This window comes from Zeus faber (assembly GCF_960531495.2).
Source record: "Zeus faber genome assembly, chromosome: 8".
Classification (NCBI taxonomy): domain Eukaryota; kingdom Metazoa; phylum Chordata; class Actinopteri; order Zeiformes; family Zeidae; genus Zeus; species Zeus faber.
Genome location: NC_137195.1, coordinates 7707314 through 7732279, shown reverse-complemented (window position 1 = coordinate 7732279; position 24966 = coordinate 7707314). Strand labels below are relative to the sequence as shown.

Sequence of the window (24966 nt, the reverse complement as noted above, 5' to 3'; positions counted from 1 at the left end):
CTATATCGCACACTGGACACTGGACACAGTGCCAATGTGCATTGTGAACCAGAACCTGCACATTTATAGTAAATAATATGATGGCGTCGTAAAGCGTCTTACTCTACATCTCATCTCGTTCATTTTGTCTACGAACAGTGGCGTGTCGTTCAAGCACGACCACCTGATTACTTGGGGTCAAATTTGGTCGGTTCTCCAGAAATTTCTGCTCCGTACGTGGATCGGTTCGGATGAAAGTTGAACCCCGAGACGTCTGTGACATAAGGGTTCAAACGAGATGCAAACCGTGTTCATAACTTCCGCTGTTCTTATGTTTCAAATAGTTTCAGGTTGAAAAATTCAGGGCTGGACCCCTAAATATAGGTGCAGCCAGCAATACACGGGGGCCATTATCGACACCAATTACAAATTTTCGAGTTCCCATTGAACGTCAGTTTTTACTGTTGCTCTTCTTTACATCAGCATTATATCTAAAACAGGTAAAATTTTTCCGAGTTTCCCATGTAGGCAATGTCGTAATGACGCCAGAGTCCTGCCTCACTGTGTTTGATAATTGTACCTAACGCGACTAAACTGGACCCGGTGTTTTGCCTAATAATACACACAAAGAATACACGCAATCGACGCCGACACAGTTCTCTGTGCGTCGCGATCTCTAAGAGCTGTGTCCCGTTCATATCCACATTGAACAGCCCAATCCGATTGGACTGACAAAATTCTGTGTTGGGTATAGCCCTAGAAATAATTAATAATAATCGGACACACACAAAAGAAATCCCCCATATGTTTAATGGACTGCGCCCCCCCGCAGGATAAGCTGTAGTGACGAGCAGGAGCAACTGAAAAGTTTCTTGAACAGAGGACGGGAGACAGTCAATAATGAAACAATAGTTATTAAACAATAATTATTGGATTTATATTTCACATGCTCCTGTAACTTTCACCAGCAAAAAAGTAAATAAATAAACGTGTATATATACAGTACATATACAGTATATATACAGTATATATACTGTATGTATACACACACACACACTCAAACAGGTGGCGAGACCAGCTATGTTGTGCGGTTTAGAGGCGGTGGCACTGACAAAAAGGCAGGTGGCTGAACTGGAGGCGGCAGAGTTGAGGATGTTTTCATTGGGAGTGACAAGGACGGACAGGATTAAGAACGAGCACATTAGAGGGACAGCTCAGGTTGGACAGTTTGGTGGAAAAGTGAGAGAGGCCAGATTGAGATGGTTTGGACACGTGTGTAGGAGAGATGAGAGTTACATTGGGAGAAGGAAGCTGAGGAAGGAGCTGCCAGGCAAGAGGCCAAAGAGAGGGTTTATGGATGTGGTGAGGGAGGACATGTAGGCGGTTGGTGTAAGGGAGGAAGACGCGCAGAACAGAAGCTATTGGAGGCAGATGATCCGCTGTGGCGACCCCTAATGGGAGCAGCCGAAAGAAGAAGAGGATTCAAAAGGTTATTTGTCACATACATATACATACGGTCATACATATATGCAGTGAAATGTCATATATACATTCATATATATATATGAATATATATATATTTGCGGTGATGACGGTAATGAGCTGAATATCACGGTGACGTCACGTAACCGCAGTATAGGGGTAATGTAGTTATCAACACAGCCCTAGTACCACACAACCACTGCATATCCTCCAGCGCGCGCACACACACACACACACACACACACACACACACACACACACACACACACACACACACACACACACACACACACACACACACACATGCGATAAGCGATCCTACCGTTGCTATGGAAACTGTGCCGTTATGATGTCACAGCCGTATAGCTGTCTAAAGGTCTGACCATCACTTGTCACATTTCATTTGCACTTCATGCACCTTTCACACACATTTCTGTCATACTGTAGTAGTGTGGACACACCTCTCCTCAATGGAAGTTAACATGTCAGGCTCGCCGTGCACTCGTCAACAGGTACGTTATAAAAAATCGTGCAAAAAGAGCAGACGTTCAGATTTGTCAAGTGTGGCGGAAGTGCAGTTTAGCTGTTGAATGGGAGCACCAAAACCCATCCCCACTGTACGCACAGCGCCCTTCTCCATGAGCTCCTTGCGTGTTGGGATTTCCATAATCTAGGTTTTCCCCGGAGAATGCTTTCACATTGTCAAAAGCCACTGTGACAAGTCGTATTTAGGCCTGCGGTTTCAGATTCAGTGTGTTCAGTTCGCCTCACGTCATCTCCACCATCTCCCACTTGCTTTCACTCAGCTCAGAAATGTCCTATCCGCCCTCTGTCAGAAACGCCTTGATTTCCTCTCTCAGCTAAAATAACCTCTTCAGAACACCACCTCGATTTTCCCCCCAAAGGGCACGAATGACACTGCTGCCGGCCTTTTGATCAAATGTAATTAATACATTTCACCGAATCAAATTTCTCCGAACCAGCTCCCTAATGTCTCCCTGTCACTGACGGGTGGGGGCCCTGTCCGTGGTTACTCCAACCAACTGATCCCATGGCAGCCGTCTCATTGGCTGTAGTCCAGTTCAATTACCTCAAACTGATCATTAATGCCCCTGACAAACACACCCAGCTGCTGCTTCTTGTTTCCAAGCTTTTGAAAACATACAGAGCGGCTAAAGCTGTTTTGTTTTTTTCTCCCAGCATGAAAATAAATATTCATGTTGATGTTCTTTTCTTTTCAACTGAAGAAATGCAACCGTGTGAGAAGCAGTAATTGATAATGGGTTAGAAATTTAGAAGAGTAAAAAATTGAGATATTTGCTTTGAAATGTACTGTAGTAGAGTAAAAGTCAAAGTCTCAAACGGTAAATACTAAAGTACTAAAAATCTACTTTAGTAAGTACACTAACAAAGTACTTAATTACTTTCCACCACAGGAAACTAACTCTACTGTGGCTATTATACTGTATGAGTAGAGGAATAAGGCAATTAAGCGCAATTAGACAGTTCCCATGTTGGGAAATAAATATGAGCACGCACGTACGCAGACCCACACACACACACACACACACACACACACACACACACACACACACACACACACACACACACACACACACACACACACACACACACCTTACCCTTGGGATCTCTTGGAGGCAGGTTTTAGCTCTGTCGCCTACAGGTTTGAGTTTCCCTGCCTGTCAACGTTAAAAAAAAACAAAAAAACAAAAAAAAAACATGAGTGAATTTAACCAACTCCACAACACCAACAATAGTTGACTTTTAGTATAATTCATATGTGTTATCTTCACCCTTCGGGCGTTCGTCATTCCATCAGTCTGTCCGGTCTGTCGCCCTGTCCAACTCATCTCATCCACCTGTGATCTGTTGTCGTGTTTGACATCGTTAAAGATACCAAACTGGCCGCGGAAACGTGTGTATCGTTAACAAACCAGTTCCATGTTGGAAACTCAACCCTGTTGATGTTGCTAAGCGACGCAACATCAACAGGGTTGAGTTTCTGAGTGCCGGAAAACCAGAGATCCTATCGTAAAATCAGTTTGTTTATTTGTAAGATTTGTAAAAAAAAATAAAAAATCTGCTTATTGAAGAAAAGAAGGTAATATCGTAAAATGAATGTGGATGTGATATTGTGTAAATGTGTAAATGTGATATGTGATATATATATATATATATATAATTAAAATAAAATAAAAAAATAACAAGTAATCAATAATCATTGCTGTAGTTGTCAATCCACTGACAGTTGACTCTTAAAATACATATATATATATGTATAAATAATTAAAATAAAATAAAAAAATAACAAGTAGTCAATAATCATTGCTGTAGTTGTCAATCCACTGACAGTTGACTCTTAAAATACATATATATATATATATATATATATATATATATATATATATATATATATATATAAATAATTAAAATAAAATAAAAAGATAAAAAGTAATCAATAATCATTGCTGAAGTTGTCAATCCACTGACAGTTGACTCTTAAAATATATATATATATATATATAAATAATTAAAATAAAATAAAAAGATAACAAGTAATCAATAATCATTGCTGAAGTTGTCAATCCACTGACAGTTGACTCTTAAAAAATATATATATATATATAAATAATTAAAATAAAATAAAAAAATAACAAGTAATCAATAATCATTGCTGTAGTTGTCAATCCACTGACAGTTGACTCTTAAAATATACATATATATATATATAAATAATTAAAATAAAATAAAAAGATAACAAGTAATCAATAATCATTGCTGTAGTTGTCAATCCACTGACAGTTGACTCTTAAAATACAGTGGAATAATGTTTGCGGGCTCCGTGACGTCATCGGACCATTTAGTTAGGCTGCGCACGCGCGAGTCTTTTTTTTTCTATCATTTACAAAACTTTATTTATTACCCGTTTTAAAAGATAAATCTAAATTATAATAATTATAATGAATAATAAATATAAGACAACGTGGAATAAATCTAGAAATGGACTAAAAACCGAAGTAGACATCGAGATACTAGAAAAAAAATGGAAACAGAAAATCTTTTAACAAAAGCAAAAGAGAAAACAATGCACAATTGCGGAAACAAAAATAAAATAAAACAAAGTAAAACACAATAAAACAAGAATAAGAATTTAAAAATATAATTTAATATTTGATTTTACCAATAATTCGCCGATTTGTACTTTTTAGGAAACGAATTCCAGTTGTTTGTATCGTCCCGACTTGATCGATAAAGCGTCGCTGAAAAAAAGGGAAGCGGGAGACGGAGCGGACGCAGGGACCGAGCAGCGGAGCGTCCTGTAGCGACACTGTCCGACGGCCCCCGACGGATCCACCACCGCCGCCAGAGCCGCGTCGGAACCCCGCGTCGGACCTTCTCCACGCCACCCCGATTCGGCCTGTTTTGTTTTGTCATTTTTTATTTTATTTTTTTTTTTAATAAAAGGTGAGCGGCTAGCGGCTAGCGGCTAGCCTTCCCGACGGCTCCTCCCGATGCTGCGAGCTAGGAAAACGTCTGCGAACTAAGCGTGAACGGAGGCCGATTAAGACGCCAGCTGCCCGGGGGCCGGCAGGACCCATCAACGTGCCCCAAATAACACGGGGCCCCTTCGGTACCATCGTTTTAGTGCAGCGGTTTTTGTGTCACAACACATATTTGGACACGACGTTTCCCCCCCTAAACGAGGCTCCCTTCGCAGTGATTAGCCAGTGCTAACAGCTAGCAGAGCCGTACACGCCCAAAACCTCCAGCCTCTGTTTTGGTTCGGGGGGGTGTATGTGTATTTACTTTCCGATCCGATCGCACGGCATGCGAAGACAATGGTTGATAGAAGATTTACGTTATGTCGATCTACCGGTTGAGCTGATTTCTGACTTAGCGGCGAGCCTGGTCCTTTTACTAATGCTAGCGGTGGTTTTCTTGCTAATCTGAGCCAGTCAACAACAACAACAGCAGCAGCACAGCCTATGTATTGTTCCCGGGTTTAAGAGCCTTTATTTGTCGCGTACATCATACGCATACGGTTTCACTAGTTCAGTGATAAAGATATCGGATAGATCCGAAAAAAATATATACACGTCAAGCGAAAAATATAAGCAAAAATACGTGTAAGGGTATGAATATGTACGAACAGATGGGCCGAGATCCAGGTCACGATTGAAAACGCGTTGTGGTGCATTTTCTTCAGCAAATAGTTGAGGTTGGTGAGAAATGGCCAACTCACTATTAACAACAACATTGTTCACTGCTTTAAGGGGGTTCAGAAGGTCCCCAGCAATGTGATCAATAGTTTAACTTTTTATATATAGTGTGTGTGTGTGTGTGTGTGTATTTATATATATATATATATATCTCATTTCTAAGGACCATTAGAATGTAGAATAATGCTTGTTTTGATCATAGTTTCACTGATATCTCCCTCACTATAGTATAGACATGATATGGCTGTTTGGACTAAATAATATAAAACAATAAGAATCCTCTCAGATTGGGTTTCCAGTGACAACAAAAGCTTCGTAATGTGTATCGCATGGAGGGTCCTTGATTGGAAAATAGTTTGTGAATCACTGCTAGTCTACTAAAAGGGAAGTGACATTACCAAGAGCATTTCATCCCAATATGCTTCACATTCACACAGTATTTACATGTGTTTTGTTGTATAACTATTAATTTGCACATCACCTGGCGCAAAGTGGTGTTACTGGAAGTTGCTGCCGACAAATGATTGTTCTTTGGCGGCGAGTCACTGTAGATGTAACCAGTACCGGATTATTTTGCTGTTGTTGTAATTTCATCTTCTAACCAACTAGTGACTTAGAATTAATAGTTGAAAAGTAATTATTAACAACAATTTAAAAATTGTCTGACAAAATAGTCAGACGTTCTTTCATTCCAAGGATAATTATTATGCTTTATTTATTTTTTGAGAATATAATTATTTGAGAATTGCTTGGAGTAGTACACAAACAAATCTCATCTGTATTTGCTAGTAATGGATCTGAATTTTTGTCCTGCTCAGTGTTTTTAGAGCAACTTGCTGCAGTCCACCTGCGTCCAGAGGGAGTGACCGGAGTGTGTGACATGGCAAACAGAGGTGGAGCGACACGACCCAATGGGCCAAATGCAGCCAACAAAATCTGCCAGTTCAAATTGGTGCTGCTGGGGGAGTCGGCTGTTGGGAAGTCCAGCCTCGTGCTCCGCTTCGTCAAGGGCCAGTTTCACGAATTCCAGGAGAGCACAATCGGAGGTATGGAAGTCTTAACACCATTCCCTAATCTATCGAAGGGTTTATTTACTGACTGTTTATGTTTGAGCTGTGTGGCTGACACTTATTCCTGCAGAGGCAGTCAACATCTCAAATAAAATATGAAAGTAATTAATGCCACCAAATATTGCTGGTGGTTGATATAGAGAGAGTAGGACGACTAGGTATGGGAGTTTCAAGGGCCTCAGCCGTGCCTTCAGATCCCTCTGGTGGTTCCTGGGGAGGGCAAAAAGGGAGGAGGAGAGTAGGGAGGTGGTGGGTTTTGAAGACAACCGGATGACGGGTGGGTCTGACAGGGTCTGTATATATGTTAATGTTGATTGGTAGTTGGAGAAGGTGTGATCTCCACTCCCAAATCTCAGATAATTATAACCCCATTTGAAACCCTCCTTGTTACTGAATTGCCTTTGTTTGTCCTTCTCTCATCATTCATCATCACAATGACTGCTCCATCCGTGCCTTGTTTAACGGTCGGATTTTTCGTGACATCGTTCCCACTGTATTTGTCCCCCTGCAGCTGCCTTCCTGACCCAGACGGTATGTTTAGATGACACGACAGTCAAGTTTGAGATCTGGGACACAGCTGGACAGGAGCGCTACCACAGTCTGGCTCCCATGTACTACAGAGGAGCCCAGGCGGCCATCGTGGTCTACGACATCACAAACGAGGTGAGTCTGAGGTTTGGTTCCACACCCGAATGCCAACATAAGATAACACTTCTGTCACCGTTGGTTGTGTCCGGTGTGGTGGAGATATTGGCCTAACAATCAAAGAGGATTGTTAATCTAATAATAGAACCTCCCGCATATGCAGGTATGTGGGAGATTCATTTATTGGGACCTACACAATATTAGGCAGGTGGTGTTAATGTTGTGGCTGATCGGTGTATATCTAGAGACAACCATTCATTTGATTCACTTCGCACTTGGCGGGTGTATGGCTTGGGACCCAAGGACATGTAGTGTTGAATTTGGTGCAATTTGGACACGTGAAATATTAAACTCTCAATAAATAGTGAACACTAGCTACTGGGCTTCAGGGTTCTGCGACTGACTCACAAAGAGTGTCTCTCCCCTATGTGTGACTTAAACTGGCAGTTTCATCTTCCATTGTGGGGCACATGACTGAATCATTGACATTTGTTAAACTGTGCCATTAAAATGTCTTAAATTTTGAACGGCATTAAATTGTCTTAGAGAGTCGTAAATTTTGATTGGGCATGTACTAGTTCTATATAAATCTGACTGGCAGTTCCGCCTGCCCGCACTCCACGAGTGGCATTTTCAGGGCTGCTGACACAGAGACAGGCAGATATGTTGCAGACATACCGGTTTATTGTAGAGGGTGGCAAGATGGAACAAGCCAGGAGCAGATGGACGCGTCATGACAGAGGCTGTCCCTGTGTGTAGGCGGTTGGGTGATTTACCTGTTGCCCGTTGATTGCTCTGACGAAAAACAGGCCTACAGCCACCCCGATCCCGGGCCCAGTTACCTAGGCCCAAGACAGGTGTGGCTGTTTAAACCAAACCACACCACTATTTTGGAATGATTGCTGCAATGCAAGCTGGAGCATGCACACGGAACATTGGAAAATGTTTATATATAAAATAAACGTACACATGAATAATCTAGCTGGATGAGCAGTAATAGAATCTGCTGTTAGTGTTCCACCACTTTGCTTTGTTTACCATATGATGCCAAATGTTTCAAACCACATTTACTCTGCAAGTGAACCTATTCAGAAATAACCCTTTTTCAGATAATATTGTTTAGAATGAAAACAACTCAATGACAGTTGTTCAACTAGGCAGTCTTTTGGATTTTCTTCTCCCCGTGTTTATCTCCAATTTGCCTCTCGGGTGTGTTTTATGCATACTTCTAATAAAAAAATGTTAAAATACCTTCTCCGGGCAGTTGGAAGCCGTCTTAAGTGTGACATGCGGTGCAACGTGAGCTCTGCCGCTTCTACTCCAGTAGCTCATTCCGAGATACGACAGAGGCATTTATGTAATGGTTCACTTATCTCTATGAGACAAACACAGAGAAAATCCAGGACACGGAATTAGGGTGTGGTGATGTAAACAGCCTATCTTTTCGGCACATACACTGGGCCAAATTTTGATGGTTAGACGAATGGGTCAGACCAGCTCCAAAACGGCATGTCTTGTGGGGTGTTGACAGTATGCAGTGGTTATTACCTACCAAAACTGGATCCAAGGAAGGATAACCGGTAAACTGGCGACGGGGTCATGGGCTCATGTGGGGAGGGAAGTCTAACCTGTCTGGTCCGATCCCACAGAAGAGCTACTGTAGTACAAATTGCCGAAAAAGTTAATGCTGCTATGATGGAAAGGTGTCAGAACACACAGTGCATCACAGCTTGCGGACCCCTGTCCACCGCTGAAAGTGCCTATAATGGGCATGTGGGAGTGGACCATGGAGCAATGGAACAAGGTGGCCTGGTCTGATGAATCATGTTTTCTTCTACATCATGTGGATTGGCGGGGTTAAGATCTGATGGAGCATCTGTGGGATGTGCTGGAACAACAGGCTCCATCCATGGGGGCCCCACCTCACAACTTCCAGGACTTAAAGGATCTGCTGCTAACGTCTTGGTGCCAGATACCACAGGACACCTTCAGAGGTCTTGTGCAGTCCATGCCTCCACGGGTCACAGCTGTTTTGGCGACACGAGGGGGAGCTACACAATATTAGTGGTTATTAGCAGAGGTGGAAGTAACAAATTACAAGTACTCTTGTTACTGTAACTTAGTAGCTTTTTCGTGTACTTTTACTTTAGTATTTTTCAAAGTCAGTCATTTTACTTCTACATAAGTATGGTTTAAATTTAGTGAAGCAGTTTGCTACATTTCTACACCCATCCGTTACTGCGTAATATATTTTGCTTTAAAATTATCAATGGGTATTGCGAGACACCAATCTTATGCATCGCATCAAAAACAGGCCAACCACATCAAAAAAAGATGCCAGCGAAGGCCCTTAGATTTATAATATTTTTTATTTAATTTTGAAAATAAAAAGTCCCGTTGGTTAATGCAGTTTGAAAAATAAATATTACGAATATTACAACTTTAAATCAATTTCTGTTTGTACAGTGAGTAACAAGTGCAGCTGCTTTAATTACATTTCACTTAAATGCAATTGACTTAAAATCAAAAAGATAAAAATACGGCAAGTATTTCCAAGTCCAAAGGGAAGGGGGCGGGGTTGGTGGTTCTATCTGTTATAATGGTATTTCCATTATGGCATATTAGGCGTGGCACTGTTTGTGGAGATTGGGTTTAAATTACAGATATACTCAGAGACTTCGAACATTTTTATTTTTATTTTATCAATGTATTTTAATGTATTGTCAAATGTAATTTTACATTTTTGACAAATCTTTCGTTTTTTACACAAGTCTTCGCCAGACAATAAATGAAGTTACAACTGTAGAGTCATTTCCTCTCTTTTTCACTTCATTGCATGGGATGCATGTGTTAGGTAACCTCGGCAATATTTGTTTATTATAAAAATTAAAGGAGGGGGCGGGGTTGAGAAGTGACTTTTACTTGGAGTACTTTTTGAGTGAGCTACTTTTTAGTGTTATTTGAGTAATTTTTTTACACAAGCACTTTTACTTGTACAGTTTCAGTCAAGTAACAGTATTTCTACCTGAGTAGGATAAGATAAGAGTACTCTTTACACTTATGGTTACAAGTGGTGGTTTTAGTGTCGTGACTGATCAATGTGTATTTTGTTTAACACGTTCACTATGTGCCACGATATTGACGTTGTGGAAAAGTACAGCGATGGTAACACCACATCCAATTCTTGAAGCTATAGATCACAAGGAAAATGGATTAAGGGAAATACTTTCAAAAATATACTTTCCCCTGGACATGATGTAATCAGTTATTTTTGGGGAAATCTCTTCAGCCAAGCAGCATGTACCACTTGCCAGCGTTTCCTCTTCTGGGCAATAGAACTGGCATCTCGGTTGGTTTGGTTTGTTGTCTCCGGAGTACTGACAGGGGACGTTGAAGTGCGTCACCTTCTCTGATTTCTTTGCAGAACATTCAACATGTCCGTCCTTGTTGTGGCAATCTTCGCAAAGTTGCCATGTTGGTGTCCCCGGCTCTATCTGATTATGTTTTTAAATCCCAAACTATTCCATACTAGGGAGGTAGCAGATTTTAGTCGGCCGCCTGTTCCATTGGTTGATCCGTTGTTTACTGTACGGCGGCCTATTTCTATTCTTATTCCCCATCAACTTGCAATTTGGTCAAAACTAATGCGATCATATGAATGTCTGATCACAATGTTTTCAATTCACTACTGTACATGACACGGCACCATTGACATAATAATTCCTCAGGGTTGGCCAGACGGAAAGCTAGCACAACTTTTTCAAAGGGGGCAACGTCAATAGCATTATATTGAAGTAGAGCTTACAATCTTACTGTGAAAAATAATTGTTAAAATGCTTTGATACCATAGTGCCGACGCCTACCATGAAACTGCAGGAAAAGCCCTGAATCACCTCGGGACAAACCAGACTCGTATGTGCTGTAAAAAATATGAATTACAAAACAGTGTTCTTTGCAATACATATTGCAGCTTTCACTGACAGAGACTTCATTTTGCATTTCATCAAGTCATCGTTAGGAGAGACTATCTTGCGTTGTCATCGGGAGGCTGGCTGAGAACCAACAGGGGATTATTATGGGTAGGGTTCCCTTGTCCTCATCTTGCTGCCACATGGGCATTGTTGTTATTTAACCAACTGAGCCACTTCCCCTCCGCTCTGCTGTTTGCCAGGAGTCATTTGTTCGGGCGAAGAACTGGGTAAAAGAGCTTCAGAGACAAGCCAGTCCAAATATTGTCATAGCTCTGGCTGGGAACAAGGCGGACCTCTCAAACAAGAGAGCGTTGGATTTTCAGGTTTGTTGCTTGTTGAACACTCATTTACATTTCATTCAATTAGCGATTTAAGAAAGCAAGGGAACTGCAGCCTGAGTAAAAAATGAATATCTCAGTCAAATCCTCAAGACAAATCGTAAAAAAAGTGAGGCAATTAACTCTTAATACTCTATTACAGAGTATCAACTGAAGTATTTTCAGTTTCATTTCACCCTTTGCTTGTCTGAAATGAATCCATGTTGTGGGATTGAATGCAATAAAGCCGTTTGTTTCATTCAAAGCATGTTTCGTTTTCCCAGGATGCACAGTCATACGCTGATGATAACAGCTTGCTATTCATGGAAACGTCCGCCAAGACTTCTATGAACGTGAACGAGATATTCATGGCGATTGGTAAGGGATCCCTCCCGGTCAATGCTCGTGTGGTGTTATGGGATGTGTTCTGTCGGGGGGGGGGGGGGGCGCCGAGATTCCTTCGGCACATTTTGGGGGTCGTGTATCATAAACCTGTTTGCTCCTCCTCACACCACTGTCACTACATGGTCTAGACTCACTTCTGCCCCAGAGCCGGTCACATTCTACACTATTTGGAATGTTTTCTGCACTGTGTGTGTGTGTGTGTGTGTGTGTGTGTGTGTGTGTGTGTGTGTGTGTGTGTGTGTGTGTGTGTGTGTGTGTGTGTGTGTGTGTGTGTGTGTGTGTGTGTGTGTGTGTGTGTGTGTGTGTGTGTGCGCGCGCAGCCTTTGCTTTTCATTACTACTACTTAAGTGATTCAGTAATAGCGCTTTTGTCGCCCCAAAAATCAATTTCCATCGCCCCAATCTCATTTCTATCAAACCCCCGGGGGTGACGGCGCCCTGATCCCACACCACCCGCAACGTCTCACGTCCAACGCTGTCCTCTCATCTCAGCCGCCGAAATAGGTGTTTGGGAGGGGGGGTGGGGGGAGTTTCCTCTGGGATGTAACCCTGTCACTGATTTTGTCACGTGCTCGTTGCAGCAAAGAAGCTCCCCAAGAACGAGCCCCAAGCAGCCGGAGCCAACAGCGGGCGCAACCGGGGGGTGGACCTGACGGAGGCCGCGCAGCCCGCCAGCCGCTCCTGCTGCAGTAACTAAACCCCCCCCCCCCCTCCCCCCGTTCGAAAACACCCCCACCTCCTTCCCTGCTCCAACCGAACCAACTGGACATCAGGACATTGGGCTCTCCACCTCCCCCCGTCATCAGATCTGACCTTCGACCTCACCTCCCTTTCCCCTGGAATAGCTAAAGACTCTGTATAGCTGCATTTCTAATACTTTATTTTATTTTATTTTTTTGTTGGTCTCTTTTAATTTTTCACTTTTGTTTGAAGAAAAAGTTGTATATCCGTATAAAGGATGCATGTATCACTACAAGGCCAAAAAAAAACAATACACATTTTGTTTTTAAATCAGTTGGAAGCCTAACCCCCCCCCCCCCCCAAGCTAGATGAGTGGGCATAAAAGTGATGGTGCAGATGGTGCGCGTGTGAATGAGTGTTCTGATGAGACGGCGCAGCCCAACCTGTCGCCCCACAGCGCCGCGTGGTCCGGATCTCAACCTTGTTGCCGCCGACACGCGCGCCGGATTTATTTCATTTTTTTCTCTCCCCGACCAAAAGAAAACCAAAATCGTTCCCTGCCAAAACCGGGCGGGCGGCCGTTTGCCGAGCAGGCGTCGGCGCTGTTGACGCCGTGCCAGAGCGGTGCGCGCTCGCGCAAAGTGGAAACTCCCCCCTGTTGCCGTGACTGCGCAGGAAGACACCTTCATCCAGCGCTCCAGCTCAGCGGAGACCGGGGGAAAGTGCGGAAAAACGGAATGGAGTCCGGAAACCCATCTGGTCTCCGTAGACATGTGACCACTAGTTTGACGTTGACCCTCGGCCACCCGGAAAGCCACCGGTTAAAAGAGCGGCGCGGCCGAGTCGAGATGCGCAGAATCCTGTCGAGCGACTCCTATAAAGTTCAACGAAGTAATCGGTGTCCGGTAAACTTCAGAAAATTTTGAAAACGGCAAATCCTTAGTTCCCTAGCTCCTCATCGACAGAAGCTTTGCAGGAACGCTGAACGCCCTTTCCCCCCTCGGGCTGTTCTCCAGCCGGCCCGGCAGCATTCTTTTCTTTCTTTTCTTTTTTTTTTTTTTTTTTTTTTTTTTTTTTTTCCTCTCGGTAACTATTTAATGACTCTGTAACCTCAAGCTTATCTCTAGCTTAAACTTCACAAAGGCCCTGTATTAAATCACAACACTGTCAAGTTGGACGATAGATGAAAATGAAAGATTATTATTATTTTTTTTTTTAATCATTGTCAAGCTCCTAAGGACTGTTCAAACCCGCTCTTGTTATGGTCCAGCTAGTCCTGCTATTAATTCATGGGTATTCCGTGGTTTTGTGTAATTACCAAGTCAAATATGGCGGTTGGAACGGAGAGAGTTTATAGAGCAGTTTGGACAGCAGCATTAATGGCTATTAGTCACATCTCTGTGGACGAAAGATATACCCTTATACCCCGGTGTTGTTTTAGGGTGCAGTGTTGCCATGTTGTCTCCTCGCTAGTCTGCAGAGCCAACGCCCACTGGTCAAGGATCCAGAGATTTCGAACAATTGTACAGTCTGTTTTTATTTTTAGTTTTTTTTTCTTTCAATGTTTTTACCCTGTCATAAACTGGTCAAATGTTAATCAGTGGTGGTCTTTTTAAGAGATATGTAGTGTTATTAACAAATTCTTCCCTGGTGTCTTGTTACTTTTCTCAAATGTCTGAAAATAACTTTTATTGCATTGCACAACTGTCGATCATGTTTTCATTAATGACTGCCCTTCAATTTTATATGATGGACTGTATCGGACTTGCTAACATGCAGCTCCAGGCTGGTAGCAGAATTAACCTTACAGGCATCACTGTTACAGCTCAATGAATTTTAATGATGTCAAACAGCATTACTAGTGATGGGCTAATCAGTTGAGTGTCTGGATAAAAGTTAATAAATTCAATAAATGAGATCTTGTATGGAGTTGTCATTATCATCCCATGTTGTGTACAGGGGGGAGCTTGGAGAGCAAGGTTTTACATTTTTAATAATTTCAACTTTCTAATTTCGTCTCTGAAACAAGCTCTGTTGGTCATGGTCCACAGTGAAATATCCCAATATTCCCTCCTTGTTGGTGCCACTACCATATTACCAGAACATTGTTTTTGCTCCCTGTACCTTGATGCGCCTCTGCTGGTGTCTTGGGTTTTGACAGGTTGCGATCCCGGCCCTCCAGACTTTCCATCTCTGCGGTCAGTGTTTAACCGAAGGGGTCGACCGGTCTGTCTGGCTGACCTTTTGTTCCCACTGATGACCATGTTTATGCCGTTGCCGACAGCTGCTACATCCCAACACCTACCAGACGCCGCCGGAGGCGAGGACCTGAAGGTTAAAAGGAGGAGGAACCGTGGGTGCCTAGGGGCGTGGTACACCGGGGTGACTTCTTCGATTTCTTCGGCTCGGGCGACCCCCAAAAGTGGTAAGACATCCCCTCGACCAGAACCACCGCATCTGATGCTCCGTTCAGCCTCTGCTCTGGGCAACGCGCTCGCACACTGTGCCGTGGTGCGTTATACCATCTGCCAAACCTCTACTCATGCAGTAAAGCCGTGTTTATCAGTCATACCTACCTCCTACCTTTGGCTATTTAAATGCTCTAATTATTATTATTAATTCATTAACCTCTGAGGGAAAAAATACTGCCTTTGTCTTTGATGCACGCAATAAGCTCATCCGAAGACCATGTTTATTTAATCAAAGGGGAATGCTGTAAAATCCTTTTGTTTTTACTGTCTTTCCCGTCCTGCATTGCTCAAAAAGTGCGTATCAACGCACAGCTGGATTCTAACATGTCAATGAGAACCACAAACCACACTGGGCGGTTGGAAGCGGCCCCCTCGCGGACGGTCCGCTCTCTGGTGCCGCTCTCCGTCGGCCAGGCCGACCGCGACTGCTGCGCAGCTGCTCCGGGCGGGCTCGGGGGGGAATGTGTTTCCTCCCGGTCCAGAGATGCGGAAGACGTCTGTCCTCTGGAAGGCCGTTCCAGAGGCCTGTTTCCGTTGGCAGGCGCTTTCTTGCCTATCGAGCACACCCTGAAAACGAGGCGGAAGCTCAGCCGGCGTGCAGGGGTCCTGCTTGGAGAGCTGCTCCAGGACCGAAAGGTGGCACTTCTTGCCGACATTCGTCCGTGAAAGCCATCAAAGACAGCGGAAAAGATGCCCCCCGTCCCATGTCTTTTTCTTTCCACAAGTTGCCGAAAAGGTTTAGTGACAGCTCATTCCTTCATACAGGAGTGGGCAGCCGTTATCAATGAGGATATTTTTTCTTAAGGGCATAAAGTTCAAGAAAATTGGGCACTGGGCAATCATTCACGCTGACTCAGTCCCTTTATTAATCCCCGAGGAAATTCGGGGGGAATTATATGAATTTCTCTTAAATCCATATAAAACTACACTGAACACACAAGACACTAATAACGTAATTCCCGGTTAAATGGTTTAGTCAACTCACAAATTGAATCGAAATCTAATTAGACCCTGCAGGAATAGTCCATAACGCTAAGGCAAAACAAAAGCCACCTTTTTCCCCTTTTCTGCTCGCCTGTGGTTACGGTTTTATTTTAAGCATGTGTAAGATGTTAATGTGACCTTTCCATGGTAACTGTTTCCCTGCCAACACAATGAGTTCTTCAGCTGTGCAGGTGGAGCCCTGCACAGTCATCTGCCTCCAGTCAAACTTGCGTATCCAGGGATGAGTAAATGGTTTCAACATGAGCCGCTAACCAGACGCCAGAGAACGTATAAGGCGATAAAAAGCGCTCGATGGATCATTTATAGAGTAAAATGGAGGTCAAAATTAAGATTGAGGCCCCTATTGATGAACGTTCCGTACGGTCCGGATAGAAAGAAGTGCATTTTTTAAATAGCCTGCTGTGACAACATGCAGGATAATTAGTACCATTCAGACCCAAACTGGAAAACATCCCCAATAATATTTCACAACCATCACTTCCCTTTCGAGCTAAGATAATTTATTATTACCTTGGAAAAAACTCATGTATTCTGAACGCACACGCTCAGCCGCTTTTATTTATTCAGGGAATAATGTGTTCTTTATTCGGGAGGAAAAAAAAAAAGTGAATGGCATGGTTTTCAGGAAAGCAAAAAAATGTTTTTATTTCCAGTCATGTCTATTTACTTTTGAAATTATGCAGGAGGTTCGAAAGCCCCTCGGCTCTCATGAAACTCAGTCATCAGACTAATGATGTATGATATAAACACCGCTGAATCACCAATGGCAGCGATGGCGCACGCTCTTCAGTTCAGTGTTGTTCTTAAACATGGCAATTTGATTAGGCAGACCTTTTTTTTTTTTTGGTAATCCAGCTGTCCGAAATTTGCTGTCAGGAATCAGTCATTTTGCAATTAGCCGCTGTATAATTCCAGTAACAGACAATGTGTTTTGTGTTTTCTTTCTGATCTTTCCCCCTTGAAAGAAAACAGATTGAAGATCCTTACAAGGACCATCTGGCCCCATAGGTTTTAGCTGCAGGCTGCTAGTTGCACCACCAGGGGGCAGCAGCACACTGCACCTGTCAGCGAACAGGCCTCCCGGGCACCGCGCACGCCCATGGCCGCGCTTGGAAAACGCTTGTATTTTGTATTTTGATTAATGCCCCTTTCATTTGAGATGTCTTCAGTGGAGCTTCATTTCTTTCTGTGAGGGACGGGCCATGCTGAAAGACTTGATGTATCTGAGTCTATCTTAATGAGGTAAAAATCCTTTAACATTGATCCAAAGCGTTGACATTTTACCCATTTGTAGGACATGGCGGGTCCTAACATTGATGGAAAGGAAATGGAAAATCTAACCCTTTTTTTTTTTTTTTTATTATTGTTTGTTTAATTTATGTAAAAAAAAAAAAATTGGGAGCTTATTAAGCCAATATTATAGCACAAAAACATTTCAAATTCATACCAGAAACTGGAGGTTTCTGGTATGAATTGCAATGATAAATTGAAAATTGCATGATTGGAAATATGACTTGGATATGACCCAAAGTGATATAAAAATGTTGTGACTAATCCATAAACGAGTGGCGATAGTCACGAAAATTTGTATCGACTTGCGACCGACTGCTCCATAATACGACCGTGGAAATTTGCAGTTGGCGCGTCGGCGGCCAGTCAGCAGTCAGTCAGTCAGTCAGCAGTCAGTCAGTCAGTCAGTCAGTCAGCAGTCAGTCAGCAGTCAGTCAGTCAGTCAGCAGTCAGTCAGCAGTCAGTCAGCAGTCAGTCAGCAGTCAGTCAGCAGCCAGTCAGCAGCCAGTCAGCAGTCAGTCAGCGGGCGACCTACATGGTGTGTGCACGTAGTTCGTGGCTTATTGATATTTTTTTCATATTTGCTGTGTTTGTTCTGTGTATTTTGTTTATTTTCACCCTTCATCGTTTCATAATTCATATGTGAAAAATTGCTTCCACATACGACTGTTTTAACATACGACCGTTCTTATAGAACGAATTACAGTCGAAAGTCGAGGTACCACTGTATATATATATATATATATATATATATATATATATATATATATATATATTATTTTTTTTGATATATGAATTAAGATTTATTAAGCTTTCCATTTTATTAATTCATAAAACCGCCTTCATCTTTTCCCACTGATAACACACGTGCTGCCCCATAAGCCTTTTTTTTATTTTTTTCCGTTTTTCACTAAGCCCTTCAAGCGTATCCCCATCAGCAGAGCCCCCTGGCCCGTGCATCCTCATATCTCAGCGTGACGGATTCACAGAGACGACGAGGTGTGTTGGCGTACATAGATGATGGTGCTCCGGAAGGCCCCTCCCCCCTTAAAATTCAGCAGAAAGCGTCATTCTACGTCCCCCGGAGACCTCAACCTCCCTCAATGTTCAACCCAAGGTTACGCCCTTGGAAAGACCGCGCCATTCTCGTTTTTTAATTGCATAAAAAAATTAAATACCCGCTGATATGACCAAAGCAACCGTGGAAACGGCCTCTCTGGCGGGGGGAGGGGAACCTGCATTAAACACGCAGACGACGCCCGCGGAGACTATGCTTCCTCCTGATGGAAGTCGCCGCGCGCTGTTATCCAGAGCCGTCGGCGGGCGTCACCTGTCTGCGTTGGCCCCGCAGCTCCGCACGGTGACAGTCTCATTACGATTAGCGCGACGCCGCCTGAATACGTTACCGTTATGATCCTGACGCCTCGGCGACGGCTCGGCGTTCCGGTGGTGACCCCGGTCACGCCTGTGAAAACTTCCGCCCTGCCGCCGTCTGAGCTGATCTCATCTGGTGGGAACAGAGTCCCCGCTGCACGGCCCGATAAGGAGGAGTCGTCGGCCTGCGTCGGCGGAGGAAGCGGATTAAAACGGCCCCCGCCCCCCTTTTGTGCCGACACGCGAACGGCTAAAGACACAAAACGTTACCGTCCAGCTTTTTAATCAGACATTCGGCAAATAATCCCGTCTCGTCATTACCGGCCCATCACGGCCTCGCTCTGTGGGCCTCTGGAGGGGCCACCGGGGGGTCCGGGGGGGGTCCCGGGTCAAACGGGGTGGAGTTTAAATGGCCAATTATCACGATGATCCTTTTTTTCCAACAACATACCGTTCAGTTTATTATGCAATCCCAAGTGTAGGTGGGGGGTCTTCGTGGCAGAATGTCGAACTTGGAAAGCGGCGCAGCGGTCCCACTGAGACGCATCGTGTCATATCTGGGAACGATGAGATTGGAGAAATCATGACGTGACGAATGTTTGAAATGAAATCGAAGCCGTCAAGCCCCGTCAAACATAGTGTGAAGCAGGAGAGGTGCTGCGTGCGGCTCCCTTACATAACACCCACCGTCCAATGAGCGCCGTCCGATGGGCGCCTTCCAATGAGCGTCGTCTAATGGGCGCCGTCCAATGAGCGCCGTTCAAATGAGCGCCGTCCAATGAACGCCGTCCAATGGGCGCCGTCCAATGAGCGCCGTTCAAATGAGCGCCGTCCAACGAGAACCGTCCTTTTTTCAAATCTCCAGCACCTACCGGCACGACGGCCGAACACGTCGTCGTCGCAGGCGAGGCCCCGGACCATTCAAAGTTTGAATGGTCCGGGGCCGGTCTCTATCAACCGAGCCGCACTCTTAAAAATCTCTCTCTCTTAAAAAAAAAAAGCTCAATAAGCTCAAAAGATTTTATCAATAAGATAAAATCGCTTTCTAAGCCGGTCTGTTTTTTTTTTTTTTTTTTCTTACTCCTTCATCATCCGAGCTGTAGGAAAAGGATATATTAAGAGATTGGGATCTCGGAGCCTGGATCCTCCCAGCACCACCTCCATGCAGCCACCTCCCCCGTATGGCCCAAATGAAATATCCTAATGTGTATTTGGCTCCCCAGAGTGAAATGGAGCAGTATAAGCATTTATACCGTCGTAGCAGCTGATGTATGGGCCGGTCACCGCCACGGAACCGCTCCCGTTACCGCTGCTCTGTCCTTGTAATTTATAGCACCTTTCAAACGTGTTCACGCTCGAGCGGCTCCGGGCGGGGCCCCCGCCGCTCGGAGCCCGACGCGCACTCTGTGTGTTTACGGCCCCCGGGGCGGTTCGCCGGGGTCGGGGTGTCCGTCTCACTTGAGCGACGTCCGTTTGAGGGGCCGTAATTTATGGCTGGATAATTGATGCGACCGTCGCGCCGGCCAAGGAAGCGGAGGGCGAGGTCGGCCGCTTACGCGCGATAATGAGGGGTCAGCGAGCGACCTCCGTGCCGCGTCGCACCTCAGAGGGAACGCCGGGGAGGAATGTGTGCGGGGAAACAGAGGTTAATTGATGAGACGACATTCCATGTGATCGGTTTAATTGGTGCCACCAGGAAAAACTATTGGTCTAAATATGTAACATGTTCCGGTAGCTGAACCCATTAGCCTTCCTGATGAAAAGGGGCAGTTTATCATTAATTCTTATATCAAGTTCAAGTTCAAGAGATTGATTGTCACATACATACATATCATACATTATAAAGTGCAGCTTTTAATATATATATATTTTTTCCTATTTTTTTAATTAATATTTCAATATCAATAAGGCGTGTCCCGATCGAAAAGAAATTAACGAGCAAACATTAATCCGACACTAGAAAGACGAGAAACTCATTGGGTCAGATTTCGGGAATTAGGAACGTCCAGAAATCAAAAACCGTCAATGCTCGTCTGCATTTGCCTCTCGTGCTCGCGGTCGCTGTTTTGCAAAGTTGCACGGTGCACTTTAAAATGTATTGTGTTTTTTTTAAACTCTCCTCTGTTTATTTAGGAAAGAATTGGGAAAGCTGCTCCTTAGAAGACGCCAGATTGCAGCCAGCCAGGCGGTAAGTAGCTCGCCAAACAATTTAGGGATAAATTTGATTTACAATTTCAGTAGTTATCTACAAATCAACAGGCCTTTTTTTTTTTTTTCGTAAAGCAAACCTCCTCCCGTGTTTAAAGCGCTGCATCAGTTCTGCCTTCTCACACTCAGTGGTACAACCCAATTTCCATAATGCATTCATTTATAACCTTGTCCTGAATACCACACCCACTTTGTATCATATAATCGGATATCATGCCATAAAATTTGGCATTACCTCAAAGTTACCTCAGAAAATCCGTTGCCTTGTCTCCTTTGGAACCATAGTAGTATAAATAAACATACATGTGTAGTAATAAAAGTAGGCAAGGCGAGGTGGAAGCTGGCAGCTGCGAATGCCTGTCGTCTGTTGTGGGCTCGTGCATGGTAGGGGGTGAAATTTAAAATGTTTGAACCTAATCTGTCTCTGGCTGGTTGACTGTGTTTTTTAATCAAGTGACAAATGATGTTTCCTCCCTCACAAGAACCCTCCACAAGTTCTCGAAATATTCAATTTCATCTTTTCTTATAGTGCCGAGGACAATTTGTCGCATTTGTGTGATATATTTGTATTCAATTGAATTCAAACTTCCACCATGCAATCCGAGCCTCCGCTTGGTTTAGTAGGTCAATCGAATTAGCCCTTGTGGCAGACCGAGGGGCGTGGTTAAGCCGCGGTCCGCAAACGCCGACACGGGCTTCTCCCTGTGGCGGCGCACCTGCTCTGAGTCAGAGAATTTAGGGCCCCGGCGGCGTCGATTGGCTTGACTCCGACTCAGGAAGTTTTCTTAACGTGTGTCTCTTTCAGCGAGGCGGGGGCGCTGGAGCCCAGAGACGCCAGAGTGGGACCTCAGAGAGAGAGAGAGGAACGGAGACGCCGAGGAGGTGTTGGACTGTTTTCGTCTTACGTTCCCCGCTTGGCCCGCGAGCCTTCGCTTTGTAAATAAACACACACGCCAGCAGGCGCTGGTCAGCCCTGGCGGACTGTTGCCTCGCCTCATTCTGTTCCCCTCCGTGGCCAACACACCAAATATTGGCGCCTGAACGGGGACGAATGGAGCAACACAAGGCAGAACCGTGGCACGACTCGCCGCTGGAGCAGATGCTCGCGGCTCTCGTCCAGATCCAGATCGACCGAGCGCAGTATTAACGTGAATTTGCGAGGGACCGCGAGCAGAACCGAGAGGGGGATCACAACTGGCAGCTGGAGCACGAGGCGCTTATGGGGCCCCTCCCCCCGTACCCCCAGCCTACAGATGATGACGCTGAGGCATTCCTCACCACCTTTGAGCAGCTGGCTGCTGCTGCGGACTGGGGTGAGCCCAAACGGACTCTGCGGCTGCTCCCCCTCCTGATATAGGGAAGCTCAGCTAGCCCCCCTCTCGGGAACCACCTGGACTACGGGGCCCTGCTGAGGGCGGTCCTGGACCGGGTAGGGAAGACTCCAGAGGGTCACTGCTTACGGTTCTGGGTAATGCACTACACCATTACGGCCGTGGCCTTGCAATGTCTTCGTCCAGAAGTCCATACCCCAGACCCTCGATGCCATCGGGATGGAGCAGCTCCTCATGGACCTCCCAGCCAGCACAACCAACCAGCAGACGGTAAACCTCGCAGAGGACCAGGCCAAGGTCTACGAGCAGGCAGCAGCGTACCACCAGGAGCCAGCGAGGGAGCCAGCGAGGGAGCCAGGCAGCGCTTGACCCAACCCAGCGCCCCAGTCATTACGGCCAACCGGGGGCCCATCCATGCCGGGTTCCCGGCAGGGGGGACCCCTCACTCATGATCCAGTTCCCTTCCCGTCGGCGCAGCAGAGGGCTGAGTGCTTTCAGGTGGGTCCTCTCCCTCCCTCTCCCTCTGTTCCCTCTCTGTCCCCCCGGCCTTTTTCAGGGCGGTGCCGCTGCAGGGTCCGCAGGAGCTCCACAAGCATGGGCAGGGGTGCTGGCACTGCGGGTGACCAGGACATGAGCGCAGGGACTGCCCCCTCATGGAGGTCGGCCAGGTCGTCTGGGTCACCGGTCCACCGGACCTCTGCCCCCCCGTTCGGGAAGGGGCCTACCACGTACCGGTAAGGCAACAAGGGGGTAGACATCGGGCTTTGCTCGACTCCAGCTGTTCGCAGACAATGATCCAGCAACTCCTGGTCCGACCCGAAGCTTTGGTGGACGTATTATGGGTGGAAATTTGTTGTGTTCATGGGGATATTCACACATATCCGATGGTTGGTGTCGAAATTCATTACAGGGGAAAAAACTATATGGTGAAGGCTGCGGTTAGTCCCCACATGTTGCACTCCCTGATTTTGGGCACAGATTGACCTGGGTTCGACATGCTAATGAGGGAAGCTGGTGGAGTGTGCTCACGGTCGGTAGGGAGCTGTGAGTGTTATGTGGTGCGGGGCGATGCGGGGGGAATGTCAGCAGACCGGGGGCAGGAGTGGGGGAATCCCAAGTAGGATCTTCCCCAGACACAATAGTCCCAATGAGGTAGAGCGGTCTGACCCGGAGGGGATGATGCCCACCTGAACCTCTTAAAAGAATGGAGGGGGTGGCCGTGGCTCTGGCCACGGCATTATTTAAGAAGTATGATTATGGGCCGGAAGTTCCAAACGCAACCGATCATACCGTGGCCCTGTTTAGCGACCATCTCTCTCCGTCCCAGAGCGCAGACATGGCGGTGCTTCAGTGTCACCTCGGGAGTAAAGGTACGCTCTCGGCTGTATTGCTTGTGCGAAGTGGTGCAAGCGGAATTAGGGGCCGTGCTGGACATGGGAGTAATAGAGGAGTCCACAAGCAACTGATGCAGCCCCATTGTGCTCGTGGGTAAGCCCGATGGGTCGGTCCGGTTCTGTGTCAACTACCTAAAGATGAACACGGTGTCATTCGATGGTGAAATTCGATGCCTACCCGATGCCCCGGGTCGATGAACTCCTTGACCGGTTTTACCAATATTTCAAGACACTGGATTTAACCAAAGCATACTGGCAGAATCTCTTGTTGCACGAGTCCAAGGAAAAGTCACCATTCTCCACTCCGTGTGGGTTGTACCACTTTTGCACACTTCCATTCCGGTTGTTTTGCACCCAGCCACCTTCCAGACACTGATGGACCGGGTCCTGCACACAACATACACTGCGGGCTACCTAGAGGACGTAATCATTTAAATTTACACCCGGGACCGACATATGCAGCATGTGGATGCAGTGCTCGAGTCCCTGAGGCGGGCAGAGCTCACCACCAACCCTAAGAAGCATGTGGTTGGGCAGAGGGAGGTACGGGGTACCACTTGGGTGAAGGCCTGGTCCGGCCCCAGATAGATAAAACTGCCGCGGTCGCGACCACGCCGAGACCCAAGACCAAGAAGGAAGTGAAGCAGTTCTTGCGGCTGGCCGGTTACTATAGGCGGTTTGTCCCTGATTTCTCAGAGCTGACCAGCCCCATGACTGATTTAACTTGAAAGGGTACTCCAGATCCGGTCCAGTGGACAGAGAGGTGCCAACAGGCGTTTGTGGGGGTAAAAGCGGCCCTCTGTGGTATTTACCCCTAATTTTTCTCTCCCTTTCTGTCTGCAGGCCAACATGTCGGACAGGGGGCAGGGGAGAGTCTTGTCCAAGCAGGTGGAGGGCGCTCAATGGCCGGTGCTGTACATCAGCCGCAAGCTTCCTGAGAGGGAACGAAGAGAGAGAAGGAGTTTTTGGCCATTAAACCGACCGTCAGCTCCCTCTAATATTATCTCCTGGGACGCCCTTTCACCCTCTGTTCGGCCCATGTCCCGCACCAATGGCTCCACCGCATGAAGGATACCAATGCACAGATCACCCGTTGGTATCTG

General features: G+C 45.7%; 1 protein-coding gene across 1 annotated transcript; it reads left to right on the top strand.

Annotated features, from left to right (window-relative positions):
• Window positions 1-4781: 4781 nt before the first annotated feature.
• On the top strand, window positions 4782-14706 carry rab5ab (RAB5A, member RAS oncogene family, b). The gene is made up of 6 exons (XM_080005708.1): window positions 4782-4947; window positions 6521-6748; window positions 7284-7435; window positions 11589-11711; window positions 11990-12083; window positions 12691-14706. Exons 2-6 carry the CDS (start codon window positions 6583-6585, stop codon window positions 12804-12806), a joined length of 651 nt encoding a protein of 216 aa, XP_079861834.1. The 5' UTR covers window positions 4782-4947; window positions 6521-6582; the 3' UTR covers window positions 12807-14706.
• Window positions 14707-24966: the final 10260 nt, after the last annotated feature.